This window comes from Balaenoptera physalus, assembly GCF_965194825.1.
Source record: "Balaenoptera physalus genome assembly, chromosome: 16".
NCBI lineage: Eukaryota > Metazoa > Chordata > Mammalia > Artiodactyla > Balaenopteridae > Balaenoptera > Balaenoptera physalus.
Window position 1 is genome coordinate 13,779,630 of NC_138898.1, and position 19,802 is coordinate 13,799,431.

General features: G+C 45.2%; 1 protein-coding gene across 28 annotated transcripts in view; it reads left to right on the forward strand.

The window, feature by feature from the left end:
- Nucleotides 1–19,802, forward strand: part of ZMYND8 (zinc finger MYND-type containing 8) — a 129,088-nt gene that overhangs the window by 98,744 nt on the left and 10,542 nt on the right. For 18 of the 28 annotated variants that reach the window (XM_082431387.1, XM_082431383.1, XM_082431384.1 and 15 more), the window contains 5 exons: nucleotides 1,920–2,303; nucleotides 4,247–4,437; nucleotides 15,318–15,398; nucleotides 17,225–17,303; nucleotides 19,314–19,553. In XM_082431387.1, the coding sequence (XP_082287513.1) occupies nucleotides 1,920–2,303; nucleotides 4,247–4,437; nucleotides 15,318–15,398; nucleotides 17,225–17,303; nucleotides 19,314–19,553 (975 nt within the window). The remainder of the gene's footprint in view (nucleotides 1–1,919; nucleotides 2,304–4,246; nucleotides 4,438–15,317; nucleotides 15,399–17,224; nucleotides 17,304–19,313; nucleotides 19,554–19,802) is intronic. The other 10 variants (XM_082431376.1, XM_082431373.1, XM_082431361.1 and 7 more) reach the window with 2 other exon arrangements.

Here is a 19,802-nt window from a genome sequence, read left to right on the forward strand (position 1 = left end):
TTTTTTTATTTGGGAAAGAGCTCCAGCCGTGACTCACGCAGACTGGTTACCCATCTGCAAAGCCAGCTGTTTGCTTTTGCAAGACAGGAGAGAGAAAAGGACCTTTTTGCGGTTGCCCTTTGCCCAAGGAGGGACCAGACTAGTTAATCAACAAGGACAGTATATTTTTTGGTCACATGGCAGAAAAGGGAGGCATTAAAGGTGCTTCTGCAGGTTAGAAGCCCTGCCTGGGGGGACCCTCCCAGTGTGGGGCTTTTAGAAGGGCCAAGTTCAAAGCCACCTCTGCCCCTGGAAGGGGCAGGGGCTATATCCGGTATCTGGCAGGTCATCCTGGGGAAGGATGGGGGCTCCTCACTGCAGGTAGAGCTCTTCTCCCAGCCCACCCTGTGTTCTTGCCCATGAACTTGGCTGGACTCTTCCCCAGAGGAGCAGGAGGGCCAGCCAGGTGTGATAACCACCAAGAAGACAACGCCCCACCCCCCCCCACCCCCCCCCCCCCCCCCCCCCGCCGAGTGAGAAAAGTCAGCCTGTCTTTTCCTCTCACACTCCTTGGTTTCCCCTAACCCACAGTTTACTGAAAATCCCCCCTAGAATAATCAAGCCCATGCCTTTCCTGGGTGATAGAAATCTAAAAAAGACAGGTGTAATCCTTATTAAAAAGAGTTTGGTGTCAAGGCATATTGTCAAGATCAAGGGTGCTGATTTGCACCCGTGTTTTGTGTGTGAACCCCAGGGAATCCTCTCTGGGGGCAGGTTCACCTCTCCAGTGCCAGGGGCTGCTGCAGTGATTACTCACCACCCCCCTTTTACAGATGAGCACTCACCAGGTCACACCCCCTTCTGCGCTGCTCAGTGCTTCTGGCTCTAACCTGCCTTCCGGCCACCCCTTCTCACTGCCTGCCCTCACTTACCAAAATGCTGCCTATTCCTGAACATGTCTTGGCTAAAGCTGTTTCCCTCCAAATTCTCCCTGCTGCCTGTTGAAATCCTACCCTACACCCCCATAGCCCAGCTCCTCCCAGGAGACATACTCTGAAAGGCAGCTTTTTTCAAACTTGAGTCCCTTGCATTCATTATTTTTGCCATTCCTAAGTCCTGCCTGTATAATTACTGACTTAATATTTTTATCTGAAACAACAGCTCTTTAAAAAAAAATTAAACTCAATTTTAGACTTAAACTTGACCACCACACAATAGGTAAAACAGTATTGTGTGCTCTACATAAAAGACGCAACAGGAATAACTACAATCAAAACAAAAGCAAGGCTTCTAAATTCTAGATAAATACCATTGTGCTGAGGAAGGTTCTGTCCTTGGGGTGGAATTCCCTTTAGTGTTAGGTGTCAAGGCTACCAGGACCACACCGAGACTGTTCGGAAGGGAATCAGAAGAGGTTAAAGAAGATACTCTTCTTTCTGGGTCATTTATTGTTATTCGGTGCTTTGGCCTATGGGAAGCCATCTGGTTCTTTGGGGTGCATGCTTTTTAGGTTCCCTGGCCAAAGGAAGCGTTTCTCTGAATCTCCGGATTGACTTTGGCTGGGTCTTTCTCAAAGTGCTTACCCAACTTTAACTTTGTAAAACAAGATACTTGCAGTGATTCTGTTCATCCACTGCGTCGTCTACTAGTAGGTGAGCAACTTGAGGGCAGGGGCTGGGTCAGCTTGGCCTCAGTCCCCCAGACGCCTTGACATACGTCTCAGATGTGAGCAAGTGCATGGAACACAAGGGGGCTGATATTTTAAGACAGAGCATGCTGCAGAAGTGGCCTGAGCGTATTGTATAAGTGCCCATTCACTGGGGGTCTTTGGCATGCTGGCCTCTGATGGTCACCCAGAACTTGGTGGTGTAGAGACCCTGCAGGCCAGCCTGAGTCAAATCCACTTTCTGTTTGTTTGTTTGTTCACGCTTTGGCTTTAGTCGTAGGTAAAGCTCCACCATCCACGACGGCGGGCAGCCAGTCTCCCCCCGAAACGCCGGTCCTCACCCGCTCTTCCGCCCAAACTCCCACGGCTGGTGTCACGGCCACCACCAGCACCACATCCACGGTCACGGCCCCGGCCGCCGCTGCCACAGGAAGCCCAGTGAAAAAGCAGAGGCCGCTTTTACCGAAGGAGACTGCCCCGGCCGTGCAGCGGGTCGTGTGGAACTCCTCAAGTAAGTTTCAAACGTCCTCCCAAAAGTGGCACATGCAGAAGATGCAGCGCCAGCAGCAGCAGCAAAACCAGCAGCAAAACCAGCAGCAAAACCAGCAGCCTCAGTCTTCCCAGGGGACGAGATATCAGACCAGACAGGCCGTGAAAGGTACCGAGCCTCCCCTTCTGCTCTCCGTGGCGCCCGGTCCCTTTTTGGCCACATGGACAGGAGAAAAATAATCGTTTTATTTTTTCAGTTCCCCTTGGTTTCCTGGCTACTGTATCCTGGAAGCCTCACACATTCCATTTGGCATTATTTTTAAAAATTGTTTTCCAACTTGCTTTTGTACTTTTCTTTTTTCTTTTTTTTTTTTTCATTTTATAAATACATGCATATGTTCTTCTTAGAAAGGGGTGAAGTAGACACATAGACACAAAAATCTGTTGTCTTGATCGATTTGCCATTTCATTCTCCACCCTTTCTCAGAGGTCGCTGTTAACCGTAAGATCTTTTTTATGCATGTATGCATATATATTTATGTATATATATGACTTCATTAAAATATTACTTTTTTTTTCTTTTTTCTTTTTTAAAACGTAAAAATGGTACCATACTTGCTTTTTTCCGCGCCTCCCCCCGCACCCCACCCATCAGCATGTTTTGGAGGTCTGTCCATGTCAGTACATATAGCTCTACCTTATTCTTTTGGACTGCTGCATAGTATTCCACAGTTTATTTAAAGTATTCCCCTACTGATAGACATTTAGGTTGCTTCCAGTTTTTTTCCTGTTGTAAGCAGTGCTGCAATGAATACCTTTGTTTAAGTTTCCTTGTGCACATCCATGAACCCCTGGACGTTGTTTTGGAAAGAGTACAGTGTGAGAAGTTGGTAGCAAAGGTTACCTTAATAACTAGCGATTAGCCTCACACACAAGAAGAGCCAGCATCAAGAACCAGTTGCTGAAGTGTGGAACCACGGCTCCCGGCAGGAGGCTCCATCTGGAGCTGGTGTAAAGCTGAACCACCTGATGGGTACCAGTTGGCCCAGCTCTTGTGAGCACTGATGTAGAATCTTGTTCCCCTGGGAAACCTGCATCGAGATCCTTGAAGGTTGGGCTCCTTGACTGAAACTCTCACATACTGAGTGCACCCTTGTGAGTAGGACTGTTAAAGAGCCGCAGCAGGACGTGGGGTTGAAGAGCAGCCAGATCTTGAATTGGCTCCCATTGAAACCCTTCAAAGATTGAGGGGAGGGCAGACTGAAAGATTGGACACGCAGCATTGGAATACAGCTGGATTGATCTCGCTGTTTGAAGAGTCGTTGGGACAGAACCGGGTCTAGGATATTTCATGTTGGGGTGACCAGTTCCGGTCTTCTGAATTCATGCCCCTTAAGCATAATGAGCCTAACCCAGGGGAATTTAGGTGCTGGCAAGAAGGAGCTCATTGATGGTGTGATTCTTAAATCCCAGATTGTCTTGTCAAAGACAAACAAAGCTAGCCACTAGTTAAAGTAGTAAAGACAGATTTTAATCAGCTATATACTATTGCCATAGGGCAAAAAGTCCAGCGTGAGCTGAACATGTACACAGGGGACTGGGCGTTTTAAAGGGAGAATTCGGGAATCGGGAGGGGGGTGGGCGGAGGCTCTGAAGAGTCAGAAAGTGAAAACTTACATAAAGTGGGAAGGGGGTGTTGGTGCATTTGAAACATCTGGGTTTGCTAACTGGTACCTATTGAAGGTAGGCTCTGACCCTCCCACAGAGACTGGGAGATGGGCCCCATCATTAGGTGCTGGCTGGAATATACAGTCAGTTCATTCGGCAGCCTTGAGTTTTCTCAGGTGGGGACCTTAAGGGGGCAAGGGTCATCCTAGGGATGCAGCCTTGAGCTGTTAGAAACTATATTCGTCTTTATAGACCAAGGTGGAAGCCTCGTTGAGAAAGGGCTCAGAGGAGCCTGGCTAGGGTTTGGCCAAGGAGAGAATCTTTGTCACTTGAAAGTAGAGAAACTCTCAGGGCATTTGTCAGGGGCTCTGCTCCCCACCACAGTTTCCTACTGGGATGGCCTTCCCGCGGCAGTGGGGTGACCAGGACCCTTTGCTTTCCTAGCTGTCCAGCAGAAGGAGATCACGCAGAGCCCGTCCACCTCCACCATCACCCTGGTGACCAGCACCCAGTCGTCGCCCCTGGTCACCAGCTCGGGGTCCACGAGCACCGTCGCCTCTTCAGTAAGCGCAGACCTGCCCATCGCCACCGCCTCAGCCGACGTCGCCGCGGACATCGCCAAGTACACTAGCAAAGTGAGTGCCGGCGGGACGTGGGAGGATCAGCTTCCCGACAGGAACCACTTGGGTCACGACCTTGCAGGTTTTAGAGGGTGCTTGGGAGGGGAGACCCTGCTTTTACTGAGGATCTCTAAGACCAAACTCTTCCATTTGGGGCTGACGTGGGGTGTAAGCAGAGAAATATAGAAAAGACCGACCCTTCCTCTGAGAGGGCTTAGATTCTAAGAGGAAAATGACATAGAATCGAAATTACCCTGCGGTATTCAAGTCACTCATTGGGAACAGATTTTCCTTAAGCTGCTCAAACAGATGACTGTCCTTCAGTTCAAAACCGACCAAGGGGTTAGTTTGCATTTAGAAGCCGTGTGGGACAAAAGTGACAGAGGCTTAAACACGAGACTTGCAAGGTTGCATGCCTGCACTTAGATCTTTCCAGCAACCAAGGTGGACCGGGGAGTGATGGATTCCCTCCCGGACTCACGCACACTCTTGGCACATTCCTTGTCAGCGGTGTGGGGAGCACACTCGCCTGCTCTCTGTTCACTCGTGGGCACCCTCTCGCTGCAGCCTCTTTCTTCTCTCTCTCTCTCTCTTAAAGTTTATTTTATTGAGGTATACTTGATTTACAATGTTGTGTTAATTTCTACTCTATAGCAAAGTGATTCAGTTATACATATATTTACATTCTTTTCCATTATGGTTTATCACAGGATACTGATTATAGTTCCCTGTGCTATACAGTAAGACCCTGTTGTTTATTCTATGTATTTATAATAGTTTGCATCTGCTAATCCCAAACTCCAGTCCATTCCTTCCCTACTCCCTCTCTCCTCTTTTAATTTGCCAAGTGCTTTTATGCGTACCGTTGAATTCAGGCGAATAAAAAGCCTGTAGCTTTCGGACTTCCCTGGCAGTCCAGTGGTTAAGACTCTGCGCTTCCACTGCAGGCCGTGTGGGTTCGATGCCTCGTTGGGGAGCTAAGATCCCTCATACCGCACCGTGCAGCCAAAAAGTAGGAAAAAAAAGAAAAAAAAGGCTTCAGCTCTCCTTGCTGTCAAATGAGAGTGCTCTGGAGTGATGTGCAGGTTCATGTCAGTAGACCACCTGGTAGTAAGAATAACCACCAGAAAGGCAGCTCCCTGGGAACAGGGTTTTGTCTGTTCTGCTCATTGCTGGGGCTTAGAACAGTGCCTGGCACACAGCAGATGCCTGATACATAGTTGTTGAATGAAAGCATGTTGCTGCCTAACTAATTCTCATTATTGGGCTTCTTATTATCATTAACTCTTTTTTAAAAATTATTTTTAGTTATCCATTTTATACATATTAGTGTATACATGTCAATCCCAATCTCCCAGTTCATCACACCCCTCCCCACTGCTTTCCCCCCTTGGTGTCCATACGTTTGTTCTCTACATCTGTGTCTCAGTTTCTGCCCTGCAAACTGGTTCATCTGTACCATTTTTCTAGGTTCCACATATATGCGTTAATATATGATATTTGTTTTTCTCTTTCTGACTTACTTCACTCTGTATGACAGTCTCTAGATCCATCCACGTCTCTACAAATGACCCAATTTCGTTCCTCTTTATGGCTGAGTAATATTCCATTGTATATATGTACCACATCTTCTTTATCCATTCGTCTGTCGATGGGCATTTAGGTTGCTTCCATGACCTGGCTATTGTAAGTAGTGCTGCCATGAACATTGGGGTGCATGTGTCTTTTTGAATTATGGTTTTCTCTGGGTACATGCCCAGTAGTGGGATTGCTGGGTCATATGGTAATTCTATTTTTAGTTTTTTAAGGAACCTCCATACTGTTCTCCATAGTGGCTGTATCAATTTACATTCCCACCAACAGTGCAAGAGGGTTCCCTTTTCTCCACACCCTCTCCAGCATTTGTTGTTTGTAGATTTTCTGATGATGCCCTTTCTAACTGGTGTGAGGTGATACCTCATTGTAGTTTGGATTTGCATTTCTCTAATAATTAGTGACGTTGAGCAGTTTTTCATGTGCTTCCTGGCCATCTGTATGTCTTCTTTGGAGAAATGTCTATTTAGATCTTCTGCCCATTTTTGGATTGGGTTGTTTGTTTTTTTGATGTTGAGCTGCATGAGCTGTTTATATATTTTGGAGATTAATCCTTTGTCCGTTGATTTCGTTTGCAAATATTTTCTCCCATTCTGAGGGTTGTCTTTTCGTCTTGTTTGTAGTTTCCTTTGCTGTGCAAAAGCTTTTAAGTTTCATTAGGTCCCATTCGTTTATTTTTGTTTTAATTTCCATTACTCTAGGAGGTGGATCAAAAAAGATCTTGCTGTGATTTATGTCAAAGAGTGTTCTTTCTATGTCTTCATCTAAGAGCTTTATAGTGTCCAGTCTTACATTTAGGTCTCTAATCCATTTTGAATTTATTTTTGTGTATGGTGTTACGGAGTGTTCTAATTTCATTCTTTTACATGTAGCTGTCCAGTTTTCCCAGCAACACTTATTGAAGAGACTGTCTTTTCTGAATTGTATATCCTTGCCTCCTTTGTGATAGATTAGTTGATCATAGGTGTGTGGGTTTATCTCTGGGCTTTCTGTCCTGTTCCATTGATCTATATTTCTGGTTTTGTACCAGTACCATACTGTCTTGATTACTGTAGCTTTGTAGTGTAGTCTGAAGTCAGGGAGTCTGATTCCCACAGTTCCTTTTTTTTCCCTCAAGGCCACTTTGGCTATTTGGGGTCTGCTGGGTTTCCATACAAATTTTAAGATTTTTTGTGCTAGTTCTGTAAAAAATGCCATTGGTAATTTGATAGGGATTGCATTGAATCTGTAGATTGCTTTGGGTAGTATAGTCATTTTCACAATATTGATTCTTCCAAGCCAAGAACATGGTTTGTCTCTCCATCTGTTTGTATCATCTTTAATTTCTTTCGTCATTGTCTTACAGTGTTCTGCATACAGCTCTTTTGTCTCCCTAGGTAGGTTATTCCTAGGTATTTTATTCTTTTTGTTGCAGTGGTAAATGGGAGTGTTTCCTTAATTTCTCTTACAGGCTTTTCATCATTAGTGTATAGGAAAGTAAGAGATTTCTGTGCATGAATTTTGTGTCCTGCAACTTTACCAAATTCATTGATTAGCTCTAGTAGTTTTCTGGTGGCATCTTTAGGATTCTCTATGTGTATAGTATCATGTCATCTGCAAACAGTGACAGTTTTACTTCTTCTTTTCCAATTTGTATTCCTTTCATTTCTTTTTCTTCTCTGATTGCGGTGGTTAGGACTTCCAAAACTATGTTGAATAATAGTGGTGAGAGTGGACATCCTTGTCTTGTTCCTGATCTTAGAGGAAATGCTTTCAGTTTTTCACCATTGAGAATGATGTTTGCTGTGGGTTTGTCATATATGGCCTTTATTATGTTGAGGTAGGTTCCCTCTATGCCCACTTTCTGGAGGGTTTTTATCATAAATGGGTGTTGAATTTTGTCAAAAGCCTTTTCTGCATCTGTTGAGATGATCATATGGTTTTTATTCTCCAGTTTCTTAATATGATGTATCACATTGATTGATTTGCGTATATTGAAGAATCCTTGCATCCCTGGGATAAATTCCACTTGGTCATGGTGTATGATCCTTTTAATGTGTTGTTGGATTCTGTTTGCTAGTATTTTGTTGAGGATTTTTGCATCTGTCTTCATCAGTGATATTGGTCTATAATTTTCTTTTTTTGTAGTATCTTTGTCTGGTTTTGGTATCAGGGTGATGGTGGCCTCATAGAATGAGTTTGGGAGTGTTCCTTCCTCTGCAATATTTTGGAAGAGTTTGAGAAGGATGGGTGTTAACTCTTCTCTAAACGTTTGATAGAATTCACCTGTGAAGCCATCTGGTCCTGGACTTTTGTTTGTTGGAAGATTTTTAATCACAGCTTCAATTTCATCACTTGTGATTGGTCTGTTCATATTTTCTATTTCTTTTTGGTTCAGTCTTGTCAGGTTATACCTTTGTAAGAATTTGTCCATTTCTTCCAGGTTGTCCATTTTATTGGTATAGAGCTGCTTGTAGTAGTCTCTTAGGATGCTTTGTATTTCTGTGGTGTCTGTTGCAACTTCTTTTTCATTTCTAATTTTATTGATTTGAGTCCTCTCCCTCTTTTTCTTGATGAGTCTGGCTAATGGCTTATCAATTTTGATTATCTTCTCAAAGAACCAGCTTTTAGTTTTACTGATCTTTGCTATTGTTTTCTTTGTTTCTATATCATTTATTTCTGCTCTGCTCTTTATGATTTCTTTCCTTATACTAACTTTGGGTTTTGTTTGTTCTTCTTTCTCTAGTTCCTGTAGGTGTCAGGTTACATTGTTTATTTGAGATTTTTCTTGTTTCTTGAGGTAGGCTTGTATTGCCATAAACTTCCCTCTTAGAACTGCTTTTGCTGCATCCCATAGATTTTGGATCGTCGTGTTTTCATTGTCATTTGTCTCTAGGTGTTTTTTGATTTCCTCTTTGATTTCTTCAGTAATCTCTTGGTTATTTGGTGATGTATTGTTTAGCCTCCATGTGTTTGTGTTTTTTACGTTTTTTCCCCTGTAATTGATTTCTAATCTCATGGCGTTGCGGTCAGAAAAGATGCTTGATATGATTTCAACTTTCTTAAATTTACTGAGGCTTGATTTGTGACCCAAGATGTGATCTGTCCTGGAGAATGTTCTGTGCACACTTGATAATAAAGTGTAATCTGTTTTTGAATGGAATGTCCTCTAAATATCAATTAAATCTATCTGGTCTATTGTGTCATTTAAAGCTTGTGTTTCCTTATTAATTTTCTGTTTGGATGATGTGTCCATTAGTGTAAGTGAGGTGTTAAAGTCCCCCACTATTATTGTGTTACTGTCGATTTCTTCTTTTATAGCTGTTAGCAGTTGCCTTATGTATTGAGGTGCTCCTATGTTGGGAGCATATATATTTATAATTATTATATCTTCTTTTTGGATTGATCCCTTGATCATTATGTAGTGTCCTTCCTTGTCTCTTGTAACATTCTTTATTTTAAAGTTTATTTTATGTGATATGAGTATTGCTACTCCAGCTTTCTTTTGATTTCCATTTGCATGGAATATCTTTTCCCATCCCCTCACTTTCAGTCTGTATATGTCCCTAGGTTTGAAGTGGGTCTCTTGTAGACAGCATATATATGGGTCTTGTTTTTGTATTCATTCAGCAAGCCTGTGTCTTTTGGTTGGAGCATTTAATCCATTCATGTTTAAGGTAATTATTGATATGTATGTTCCTATTACCATTTTATTAATTGTTATGGGTTTGTTTATTTGTTGTTTTGTTTTCTCTTGTGTTTCCCACTTAGAGAAGTTCCTTTAGCATTTGTTGTAGAGCTGGTTTGGTGGTGCTGAATTCTCTTAGCTTTTGCTTGTCTGTAAAGCTTTTGATTTCTCCATCTAATCTGAATGAGAACCTTGTGGCATAGAATAATCTTGGTTGTAGGTTCTTCCCTTTCATCACTTTAAATATGTCATGCCACTCCCTTCTGGCTTGTAGAGTTTCTGCTGAGAAATCAGCTGTTAACCTTATGGGAGTTCCCCTGTATGTTATTTGTCATTTTTCCCTTGCTGCTTTCAATAATTTTTCTCTGTTTTTAATTTTTGCCCATTTGATTACTGTATGTCTCAGCGTGTTTCTCCTTGGGTTTATCCTGTATGGGACTCTTTGTGCTTCCTGGACCTGGGTGGCTGTTTCCTTTCCCATTTTAGGGAAGTTTTCAACTATAGTCTCTTCAAATATTTTCTCCGGTCCTTTCTCTCTCTCTTCTTCTGGGACCCCTATAATGCGAATGTTGTTCCATTTAATGTTGTCCCAGAGGTCTCTTAGGCTGTCTTCATTTCTTTTCATTCTTTTTTCTTTATTCTGTTCCGCAGCAGCGAATGCCACCATTCTGTCTTCCAGGTCACCTATCCGTTCTTCTGCCTCAGTTATTCTGCTATTGATTCTTTCTAGTGTATTTTTCATTTCAGTTATTGTATTGTTCATCTCTGTTTGTTTGTTCTTTAATTCTTCTAGATCTTTGTTAAACATTTCTTGCATCTTCTTGATCTTTGCCTCCATTCTTTTTCCGAGGTCCTGGGTCATCTTCACTATCATTATTCTGAATTCTTTTTCTGGAAGGTTGCCCATCCCCACTTTGTTTGGTTGTTTTTCTGTGGTTTTATCTTGTTCCTTCATCTGGTACATAGCCCTCTGCCTTTTCATCTTGTCTATCTTTCTGTGAATGTGGTTTTTGTTCCACAGCCTGCAGGATTGTAGTTCTTCTTGCTTCTGCTGTCTGCCCTCTGGTGGATGAGGCTATCTAAGAGGCTTGTGCAAGCTTCCTGATTGGAGGCACTGGTGGTGGGTAGAGCTGGCTCTTGCTCTGGTGGGCAGAGCTCAGTAAAACTTTAATCCGCTTGTCTGCTGATGGGTGGGGCTGGGTTCCCTCCCTGTTGGTTGTTTGGCCTGAGGCGACCCAACACTGGAGCCTACCCGGGCTCTTTGGTGGGGCTAATGGCGGACTCTGGGAGGGCTCACGCCAAGGAGTACTTCCCAGAACTTCTGCTGCCAGTGTCCTTGTCCTCACGGTGAGACACAGCCACCTGCCTCTGCAGGAGACTCTCCAACACCAGCAGGTAGGTCTGGTTCAGTGTCCTATGGGGTCACTGCTCCTTCCCATGGGTCCCAATGCACACACTACTTTGTGTGTGCCCTCCAAGAGTGGGGTCTCTGTTTCCCCCTGTCCTGTTGAAGTCCTGCGATCAAATCCCACTAGCCTTCAAAGTCTGATTCTCTAGGAATTCCTCCTCCCATTGCCAGACCCTCAGGTTGGGAAGCCTGACGTGGGGCTCAGAACCTTTACTCCAGTGGGTGAACTTCCGTGGTATATGTGTCCTCCAGTTTGTGAGTCACCCACCCAGCAGTTATGGGATTTGATTTTATTGTGATTGCGCCCCTCCTACCATCTCACTGTGGCTTCTCCTTTGTCTTTGCATGTGGGGTATCTGTTTTGGTGAGTTCCAGTGTCTTCCTATCCTCAGGAACTCTTAATAGTTGCTAATGATAATAATCTAAGAGTATTTAGTAAATTACTAAGTAGGCAATAATAATAATAAGTAGGCAATAATAATAATAGGGTAAACTATTCAAGTTGATAGAATGGGTGACAAGAGTTGAGGGTAGTTGTTTCTAGACTTCTTTAAGTCTCATGATAGGAGTTGCTTTATTATTCAGTGTGAAAGGTAGAATCTTTTTTTTTAGTTCTGGATGGCGAGAGTGGTATGTATAATTTTCTACTCATGAATTTCTGTTGGTCCTTTTCTTTTTGTTCTATCTAGGTGTATTATCTGTTGCTACATAACAGATCATTACAAAACTTAGCAACTTAAAACCACACACATTTATCTCACAGTTTCTGTGGGTCTTGAGTCCAGGCTCGGCTGGGCTGGGTCCCCTGCTTCAGGACCTCTGGCAGGCTGCCTCCAAGGTGTCTGCTAGGGTTGGGATTTCATCTGAAGATGTGACTGGGGAAGGATCCACTTCCAAGCTCACTTAGGTGGTTGTGGGCAGGATTCACTCCCTTGAGGGCTCTTGGATTGGGGGCCTCAGTTCCCGGCTGGCCGTTGGCTGGAGGCTGTCCTCAGTCCCTTTTCCTGTGGCCTGCCCAGCATGGCAGCTTGCTTCATGACAGCAAGGGGTAGAGAAAGCCTGCTAGCAAGATGGAAGTCACAGTCTCATGTAAGTGATCACAGAAGTGATGGACTATTACCTCTGCCATATTCTGTGGGTTAGAAGCAGGTCACCAGGCCAGCCCGTGCTTGGAGGGGATTACACAAGGGCACAAAGCCCAGAGGGCTGAGGTCACGGGGAGCCTTCTCAGAGTGTCTCTTACACTAGGTAGGATGATACTAGCAGTAGCCAGTGTCTGCATGGCATTTACTCTGGCCCAGACACTGTCCCAGACACATTTTATATGTTACTTACTCAATCTTTATGACAGATTGATGAGGCAGGTACTGTTAGCACACCTATTTTATAGATGAGAAAACTGAGACCTGGCGAGGTCACACAGCTTGTCCAGGGTGACATAATCAGTGAATGTCCAAGCTGGCATTGGATGGTAGCCGCCAGGATCTAGCGAGTGTGCTCTTAACCTGGTTTTGAGCTGACTTGTGAATTCACACCAAGCCTGCTGACCACAGCTGTCCAGTGTCCACAAATTGATTGTTCTTACATGTGGCTTTTTCAAGCAACTCTGCTTCTTGGGGATAACTTTGTCTCTTATTTAGTATTTCTGCCCCCTTTTGAATAAAACACAAGAATTCTTATAGAGTCCCGGAGTTTCAGAACAGGAAGGATTCAAGTATTATTTGCTTGTTGGCATCCTCAAGGTTTTTGTTCTACCTGTTCATCACCTTGAACTAGTATTGGCTTAGGATTTTTAGTTAAATTGACTTAACTAGTTGAAATAAAATTAAGTCTAACCTTACCAGATCCTGTTCTTTGCCAAGGCTTGAAGCTTAAGTCCATCTTCCTTTTTTTAAAAATAGAGATTATCATGAAAGTGTTAAAGACATAATGGCACCAAATGGAGCCTTTCTTCCTAATGTGATCGGTTGTAGGATTGCAAGAAAATTGAAACCGGGGTAATTTTTAAAATGACTGATTTAAGAAAATGTCTGGTATTGCCCAAACGGCTTCTTGTTCTGCTTGCGATTGATTTGACTTTTTGTATCACCTTCCATTGATTTGGTCCAAGTTGTCTGTTTACAGAAGAGAAAACTGAGGCTGCTTTGCGGCCCTGGCTAGTGGTTCGCGCCAAACCAGTGTTCTCAGCTCCTGCAGCCATTTTTATTCCATCCCCTACTGTCGCCCCCTTCACTCTTAGAGCAAAATTGAGGAATGAACTTTTTGACAGACGTTTCCTTTGCAGCTAGGAAAATGAACACAGTGACATAGTTTTGTAGCTGATGAACTTTCTTGTGTCTGAGGTGACCCAGAGTTGAAGACCCAGATTTGTGTGTTTTGGCAGAAGGGCTCTTTGTTGGCTTCTTTGCTATATTTGGAAGTAAGAGTGAAGGTCAGTCCGCAAATTCATGATTTCTTTAAAATGGAATGTAACTATGGCATTAGTAAAGTATTGAATTTCATCTACTTTCTGAAGTTTTCTTGTTAAGCAATTTTGTTTTAATATTTTAAATGGATGTGGGTAAGGAGGCCCGTACCGAGTGACTGACCATAAGGCACAAAGTGTTTTTGCTGGCAGTGTCCCCCTGTGGCACCTGCGACAAGCTGGGGGCGGAAATCTCAACAGATACTTTATTCATTTTCCTCCCATTTTGGGGTGAATTGGGGGTTGTTACTCTTTTGGGGGTTGGGAGCAGTTTTGCAATTACTTGTTCATGTGAATTAATTTTTCTGTGAAAATGAGACAAACGGGTATTTCTTTAGGAACCACACTGAATTGTGGTTCAGTACCTGCCCACTCCTCGGCAGGTACTGAACCACAGTCTTCTTGTGGTTTTCTCATTTCATCCTTGTGCATACCCTACAAGGGGGGCACTGTTATTATCCTTGTTTTATACATGAGGAAACCGAGGCTCAGAGTTGTGGATGGCAAGATGTAATGGTGGGAACAGATCTCGGGCATCAGATGTGAAGGTGCTGTTTGTCCTGCCTTTTTACTGAATTGGAACAACCTGCAAAGCATAGGGGGTCCTCGGCAGCGGCCAGGCCAGTTCTGAGACCTCGTTTCGTCTCCTGTCCCCTCCTCTTCCTCCTGTGATGTGGGAGGTCAGTGGACAAGTGGGAGATAGAAGAGAAACCCACCCTGCAAACACATTCCGTCAGCAGCCACCTGGGTGCCTGCTGCGTGGACGTGAGCTGCTGCCACAGACTTGCTGATGCCTTCAGGGGTCAAATAGTTAAAGAAAAGGAAGATGGGAAACAAACTGGAAAGGCAGTGGATGCCCCGACCAAAAGCATTAAAATAGCAAACCAGCTAGATCTACACAATGGACCATATTATTCATCCCTAAAAAGGAATATGGCACAGAGAAATCTTGAAAACTTTCTGCTAAGTTGAAGGCAGTCACAAAGGACCAAATATTGTGTGAGTTCACGTATATGAAATAATCTAGATTGGATCTAGAGACAAGAAAGCAGATTTGTGGTTATCAGAGGCTGGGGGGGTGATGGGGTTATTGGGGGTGAAGGCTCAGGGGGAGCAGAGTTTCTTTTTGGGGTAATGAAGAGGTTCTGAAATTGATTGTGGTCATGGATGTACAACACCGAATGGACTAAAAGCCATTAAATTGTACATAGTAAATGGGTGAATTGTATGGTATATGAATATCTCAATAAAATGATAGTTTTTTAAAGGAGAAACAATTTAAAAAAACCAACAGCAACAAAACAATCTCTCCCTCAAGCCCACTATGCTGGCCAAACCATCTTGGGGCCAAATTCAGTCTCCCCACTTTAACCTGTGGCTATAAATTAGCTTTATGGCTATGAACTACTCCCATGATATGGGACAGGGAACTTGTGGGTGATTCCTACCCTGTCTGGTTCATACCAGGCTCTCCACCTTGGCACTAGGGACATTTGGGGCTGTATAACTTTGTTGCAGGGGCTGTTCTGAGCGCGGTAGGGCGTTTTGAGTATCCCTAGCTTCCACCTCCTCAGTGCCATCAGCACCCCTCTCCCCCCCCCCCCCCCAGCCATGACAACCAAAAATGCTAAGTGTCCCAGGATGGACAAAATCACCCCCAGCGGAGAAACCGCTGCTTTATGCAGATAGATTTTAGATGTATGTCATCTAGAAAAAGCCTCAGGGAAGCGATCACCTGAATCATTTCTGTTTTTATCTTTCAGATGATGGATGCAATAAAAGGCACCATGACGGAAATATATAACGACCTTTCTAAAAACACTACTGGAAGCACAATAGCCGAGGTCAGAGATGACACATTCATTCCCAATTTGCTAAGAGTGTCTTATGGGCTGCTGTAGGGGCACCGTGAAGAAGCTTCTCTGGAAATCCCTCTCGGGTCCTGTCTCTGGTCACCAGGCTCGCTCTGCTGATGGGGGTTGGTGGTGAGGGTATTTCTTCACTTTGCTAGGAAGCTGGTGCTCTGGAGACACACCCTCTGCTCTGTGCCATCACTTCACTTCTACTCAAACAGCCAAAACCAGAGCTTGAGTTGTTACCCCACTGGTGAGACTGGACAATAGTGCTTTTGACCCCACGTAAAATTGGCTCCTTCATCTTCTCCCAAAGTTTGGACTTTTTTATACAAGTGATCCTTGTTGTCCACGAATGTGTATCCCCAGCCTCCTTAATTTAGGTGATTGCTTAGAGAAGAGCGTGCTTAAAACGTTGAAATGTCCACTTAGGAAGTGACCATTTATTTTAAAAAAAAAAAAAAAAAGCCTCCCTGAATTTCCCTCCTAGGCTAATTCCCTGCAAGCCAGATGCAAACAGGTCACCGCGGGAAATGACAATGGCAGGACTTCTAGAGGTCATTGAAAGTCATGATGGAAAACTGGGGGGAGTCACATGCAGAGCCATTGACCTGTGAGGACCTGGCAGGGGGAGGCTGGCGCCCAGACGAAGAGGAAAAACTCTCCAGGAAGGTGTCCCTGTAGGCCTTCAACAGAGAACTGCGTGAATGTAAAGGTTTAAGGGAGGTCCCAAGAGAAATGGTGAATCTCCTTGGGTATTTTTGCTGATGTGACCCTCTTTATGATTGTGCTGGGACGTCAAACAAGAAGGGGAAATGTTGTCTTAGAAAAACCTCCCCATCCTCACCCCCACCTGCTACCGTACTTCATTCCTTTTTGTTCATTTTAACTGGCGTGGAGTTGAAAGTATGGGTCCCTAATGTCTCACCTGAAACCCTGGGTCCAGATATGTTGCCAGAATTTTCCAGATTTTCATGAGGTAGTATGCAGCCCCCTCCCACAATTAGATACAATGTTTTCTGCAGTGAAACAGTACAGTTGTTCCCACTGTGTTTGATAAATCAGGATTTCTCAACTTGGCGCTACTGACGTTTGTGCCAGATGATTCACTGTGGTGAGGGCCGTTCTGTCCATCTGGGACGTTTAGCAGCGTCCCTGGCCTCTACCCCTGGGATGCCAGAACAACCTATAACGTCTCCAGGCACTGCAGAGTCATGGAGGGAGGGAGGGGGGCAAAAATCATCCCAGCTGAGAACCATCGTGATCATTCAGCACTGCCAACAGCCTTGTATCAGTTCACATTGGGTTTACATTTTCCTCCCTCCAAATGAATTGGGCCCCAAATTTACTCCTACCCCCAAAACACCCTATGGTTTCCAGGAATGTTAAGCTTTGGACTTTGAAGAGAATGATCGTGCACCCCCCCTGCCCAAAATCTTAGGTAAGAGATACAATAAAGCTTGTTTTTATTTGTTTTTGTTTCATTTTTTAGACCAAAATCCTCATCAAACCTTTGACGTACTATTGATTATGAAAACCTGGTCTTCTTTTCTTACTTTAAGTAGCTTTTCCTAGAGCATTTCTTGGAACAGACAGCCGACACACATTTGGCTTTTTGAAGCAGAAGTTCTCCCGGATTTGGGTTAACCCACTGGCGCCCACCTCTCTGACTGCAGCTGTGGGGAGGCCAGCACAGGCTGCCCGCTCTTTGCCTCAGCACATGACGTTAACCCTGTAGTGAGAGCTGGAGCTTCCGAGCCCTGTTGGTAAAAGGCACCCGGATGCACTTTGTGAAAAGTCTTTCTCTCTCCTTACAGATTCGTAGGCTGAGGATTGAGATAGAGAAGCTCCAGTGGCTGCACCAGCAGGAGCTCTCGGAAATGAAACACAACTTGGGTAAGTCCTGCTGACTTGGTCTGCACTGAGGAAGGTTCTGGATGTGAGCTTCTTGGCACCTCTGGCGTTCGGCCCAGATGTGAATTGAATCCAAAGCAGGGCAGGGGGATGCACCACTGGTGGGGTGACCACAGCATCCTGGAGAGTCTGACCTGGAGAAACCAGATATGAAGGCTGGAGCTGGAGGGAACCCTCCTTTCCTCTTTTCAGAATACCAGCGTCAGCAACAAAGTCATCACAACAGCCTTGGTAGCAGCTCCTGCTTATGAGCTCTGACCTTGTTCCAGCAACCGGCTGAAGTTTTCATGAATTAGCTAATTCTCACAGAGACCCTTCTGATGAAAAGGGGTCTGTTATTTCCAGCAGAAACTGAGGCACAGGCACGTGCAAAGTCACACAGCTGTAGTTCACGTCTGGGCGCTGTGGCTCCAGACTTTCCTCCTCGTAACCACTGAATGTCAGGCATCTTAAGGTCTTGGATACTTCCTGTGTGCCCCACGTCATGGAGAGAGCGTTGGTCCATGGATTGTAGATAGATTGATGTTTCGCTTACTGCTCTGTGGGGATATTGTAAAAGGGTCTTCCCCCCAAAGGCAGAGCAGTTTCTTTCAGACCCTTGAGTAGCATCAGCCTCAGAGTCAGAACGCTGGCAACTGGGAGGTTCTGTTAGGGAGGCAGACCCAGGGGTGCCCACCTGGTTGCAGGTGATACTTGTTTAAGTCACGCAAACTCCAGTCCTTCGGAAGCCACCAGGAAAGCTCCGCCCCCGCCCTGCTCCTTCCCTTGTTGCCAGGAGGGAAGTTTATTGGAATGTTGTCAGCTTCTTCCTGTTTCTCTTGTAAAGTCAAGGAATCTGTTTTTATGCAGAATCGTTTCATTTAAAAATATTGGCCACACATTTGAAAAAAATACATGTTGAAGGCAGTTGGGAGTGTTGGAAATGTTGTGTCTGGATACAAGTGCTTTTTATCTTTACCAGGGGTTAATTTTCTTTATTGGTGTTTTTTTGGAGGGTGTTTTTTTTTTTTTTTTAATTTCAGGAAGAGGATTTTAAGGAATCGAGGAACCGTTTATTTTTCTTTTATTCCAGTGTGCAGGTTGCTCCCAGGTGTTGCACTTGTTGTCTGATGTAAAATTGAGAGAAATCTCAGTAGCGTGGGCAGTTTGATCGTTGTTTCATTAGCCTAATGATCAGTCACGATGCCCTGTCTGGTAGATTAGAGCCACACACCAAGAAGATAGCATGTCCAAGTTGTAGCTCCAGCTCTGCCCTTATCAGCTCTGTGCCTCAGTTTCCTCATCTGTGAAAGGGGTATTATAGTAATGCTTATTTACCTCATAGGATTAGTAGTATAAAAGGATTAAAGGAGTTCATGTTTATAAAGTGCTTACAACAGTGCCTACAGATAGTAGGTGCTTTGTAAGTATTTGATAGAAAAAAAGGCTTATACTAATGATAAAATTCAAAGTGAGTTTAGTGGAAATCGTTTCAAGGGTTTGTTTGAGGTCTTCCTGCAGAATCCCCATGGGGCCCCCTTATCTGCATCCTTGGCACCTGACGTTCATTATCACAAGCAGCTCTGTTGGTCAGCGTGAGGGATGCTCATCTTACAGATGTAGACACTGGGGCTCAGGGAGGCTGGGTGACTCACCCAGGGGTTATCACACAGCCAGGGCATCTCCAAGACAGGATCCACACCCGAGTCTATTGGAATCCATGTTCTGACCTGGTGTGAATGACCCCACGTCCTGAGCCGGTGGACCTGAGCCGGTGGACGTCGGGTGATGAAGCCGGCATCCGCTCCTCTCCCCTCCCCCTCATCCCTTCCCCCTCCTCCCCTCCCCTTCCCCCTCCTCCCCTCCCCCTCCTCCCCTCCCCTTCCCCCTCCTCCCCTCCCCCTCCTCCCCTCCCCTTCCCCCTCCCATCCTCCCCTCCTCCCCTCCTCCCCTCCCCTCGCCCTCCTCCTCCTCCCCTCCCCCTCCTCCTCCTCCCCTCCCCTCCCCTGGCAGAGCTGACCATGGCTGAGATGCGGCAGAGCCTGGAGCAGGAGCGGGACCGGCTCATCGCCGAGGTGAAGAAGCAGCTGGAGCTGGAGAAGCAGCAGGCGGTGGACGAGACCAAGAAGAAGCAGTGGTGCGCCAACTGCAAGAAGGAGGCCATCTTCTATTGCTGCTGGAACACCAGCTACTGTGACTACCCCTGCCAGCAGGCCCACTGGCCTGAGCACATGAAGTCCTGCACCCAGTCAGGTAGGGCCCCGGGGGCACCTCCTGGCCCAGGCTGCGGAGGGTGGGCTCTTGGCTCCCCCTGGACCACAGGGCCCTCGCCATGCTCGCTCACCACCTGTGTGACTCTTACACATGAGAGAGCAGCACACAGACGTGGAGCCGAGACTCCAGACACAGGTGTTTCGAACCTCTGCTCTCCTTGGCCACAGTGTTGTTCGCCACAGTGCGGGGCTTGTGGTGATCTCTTTAGTTTCATGTGAGTTGCCGTGG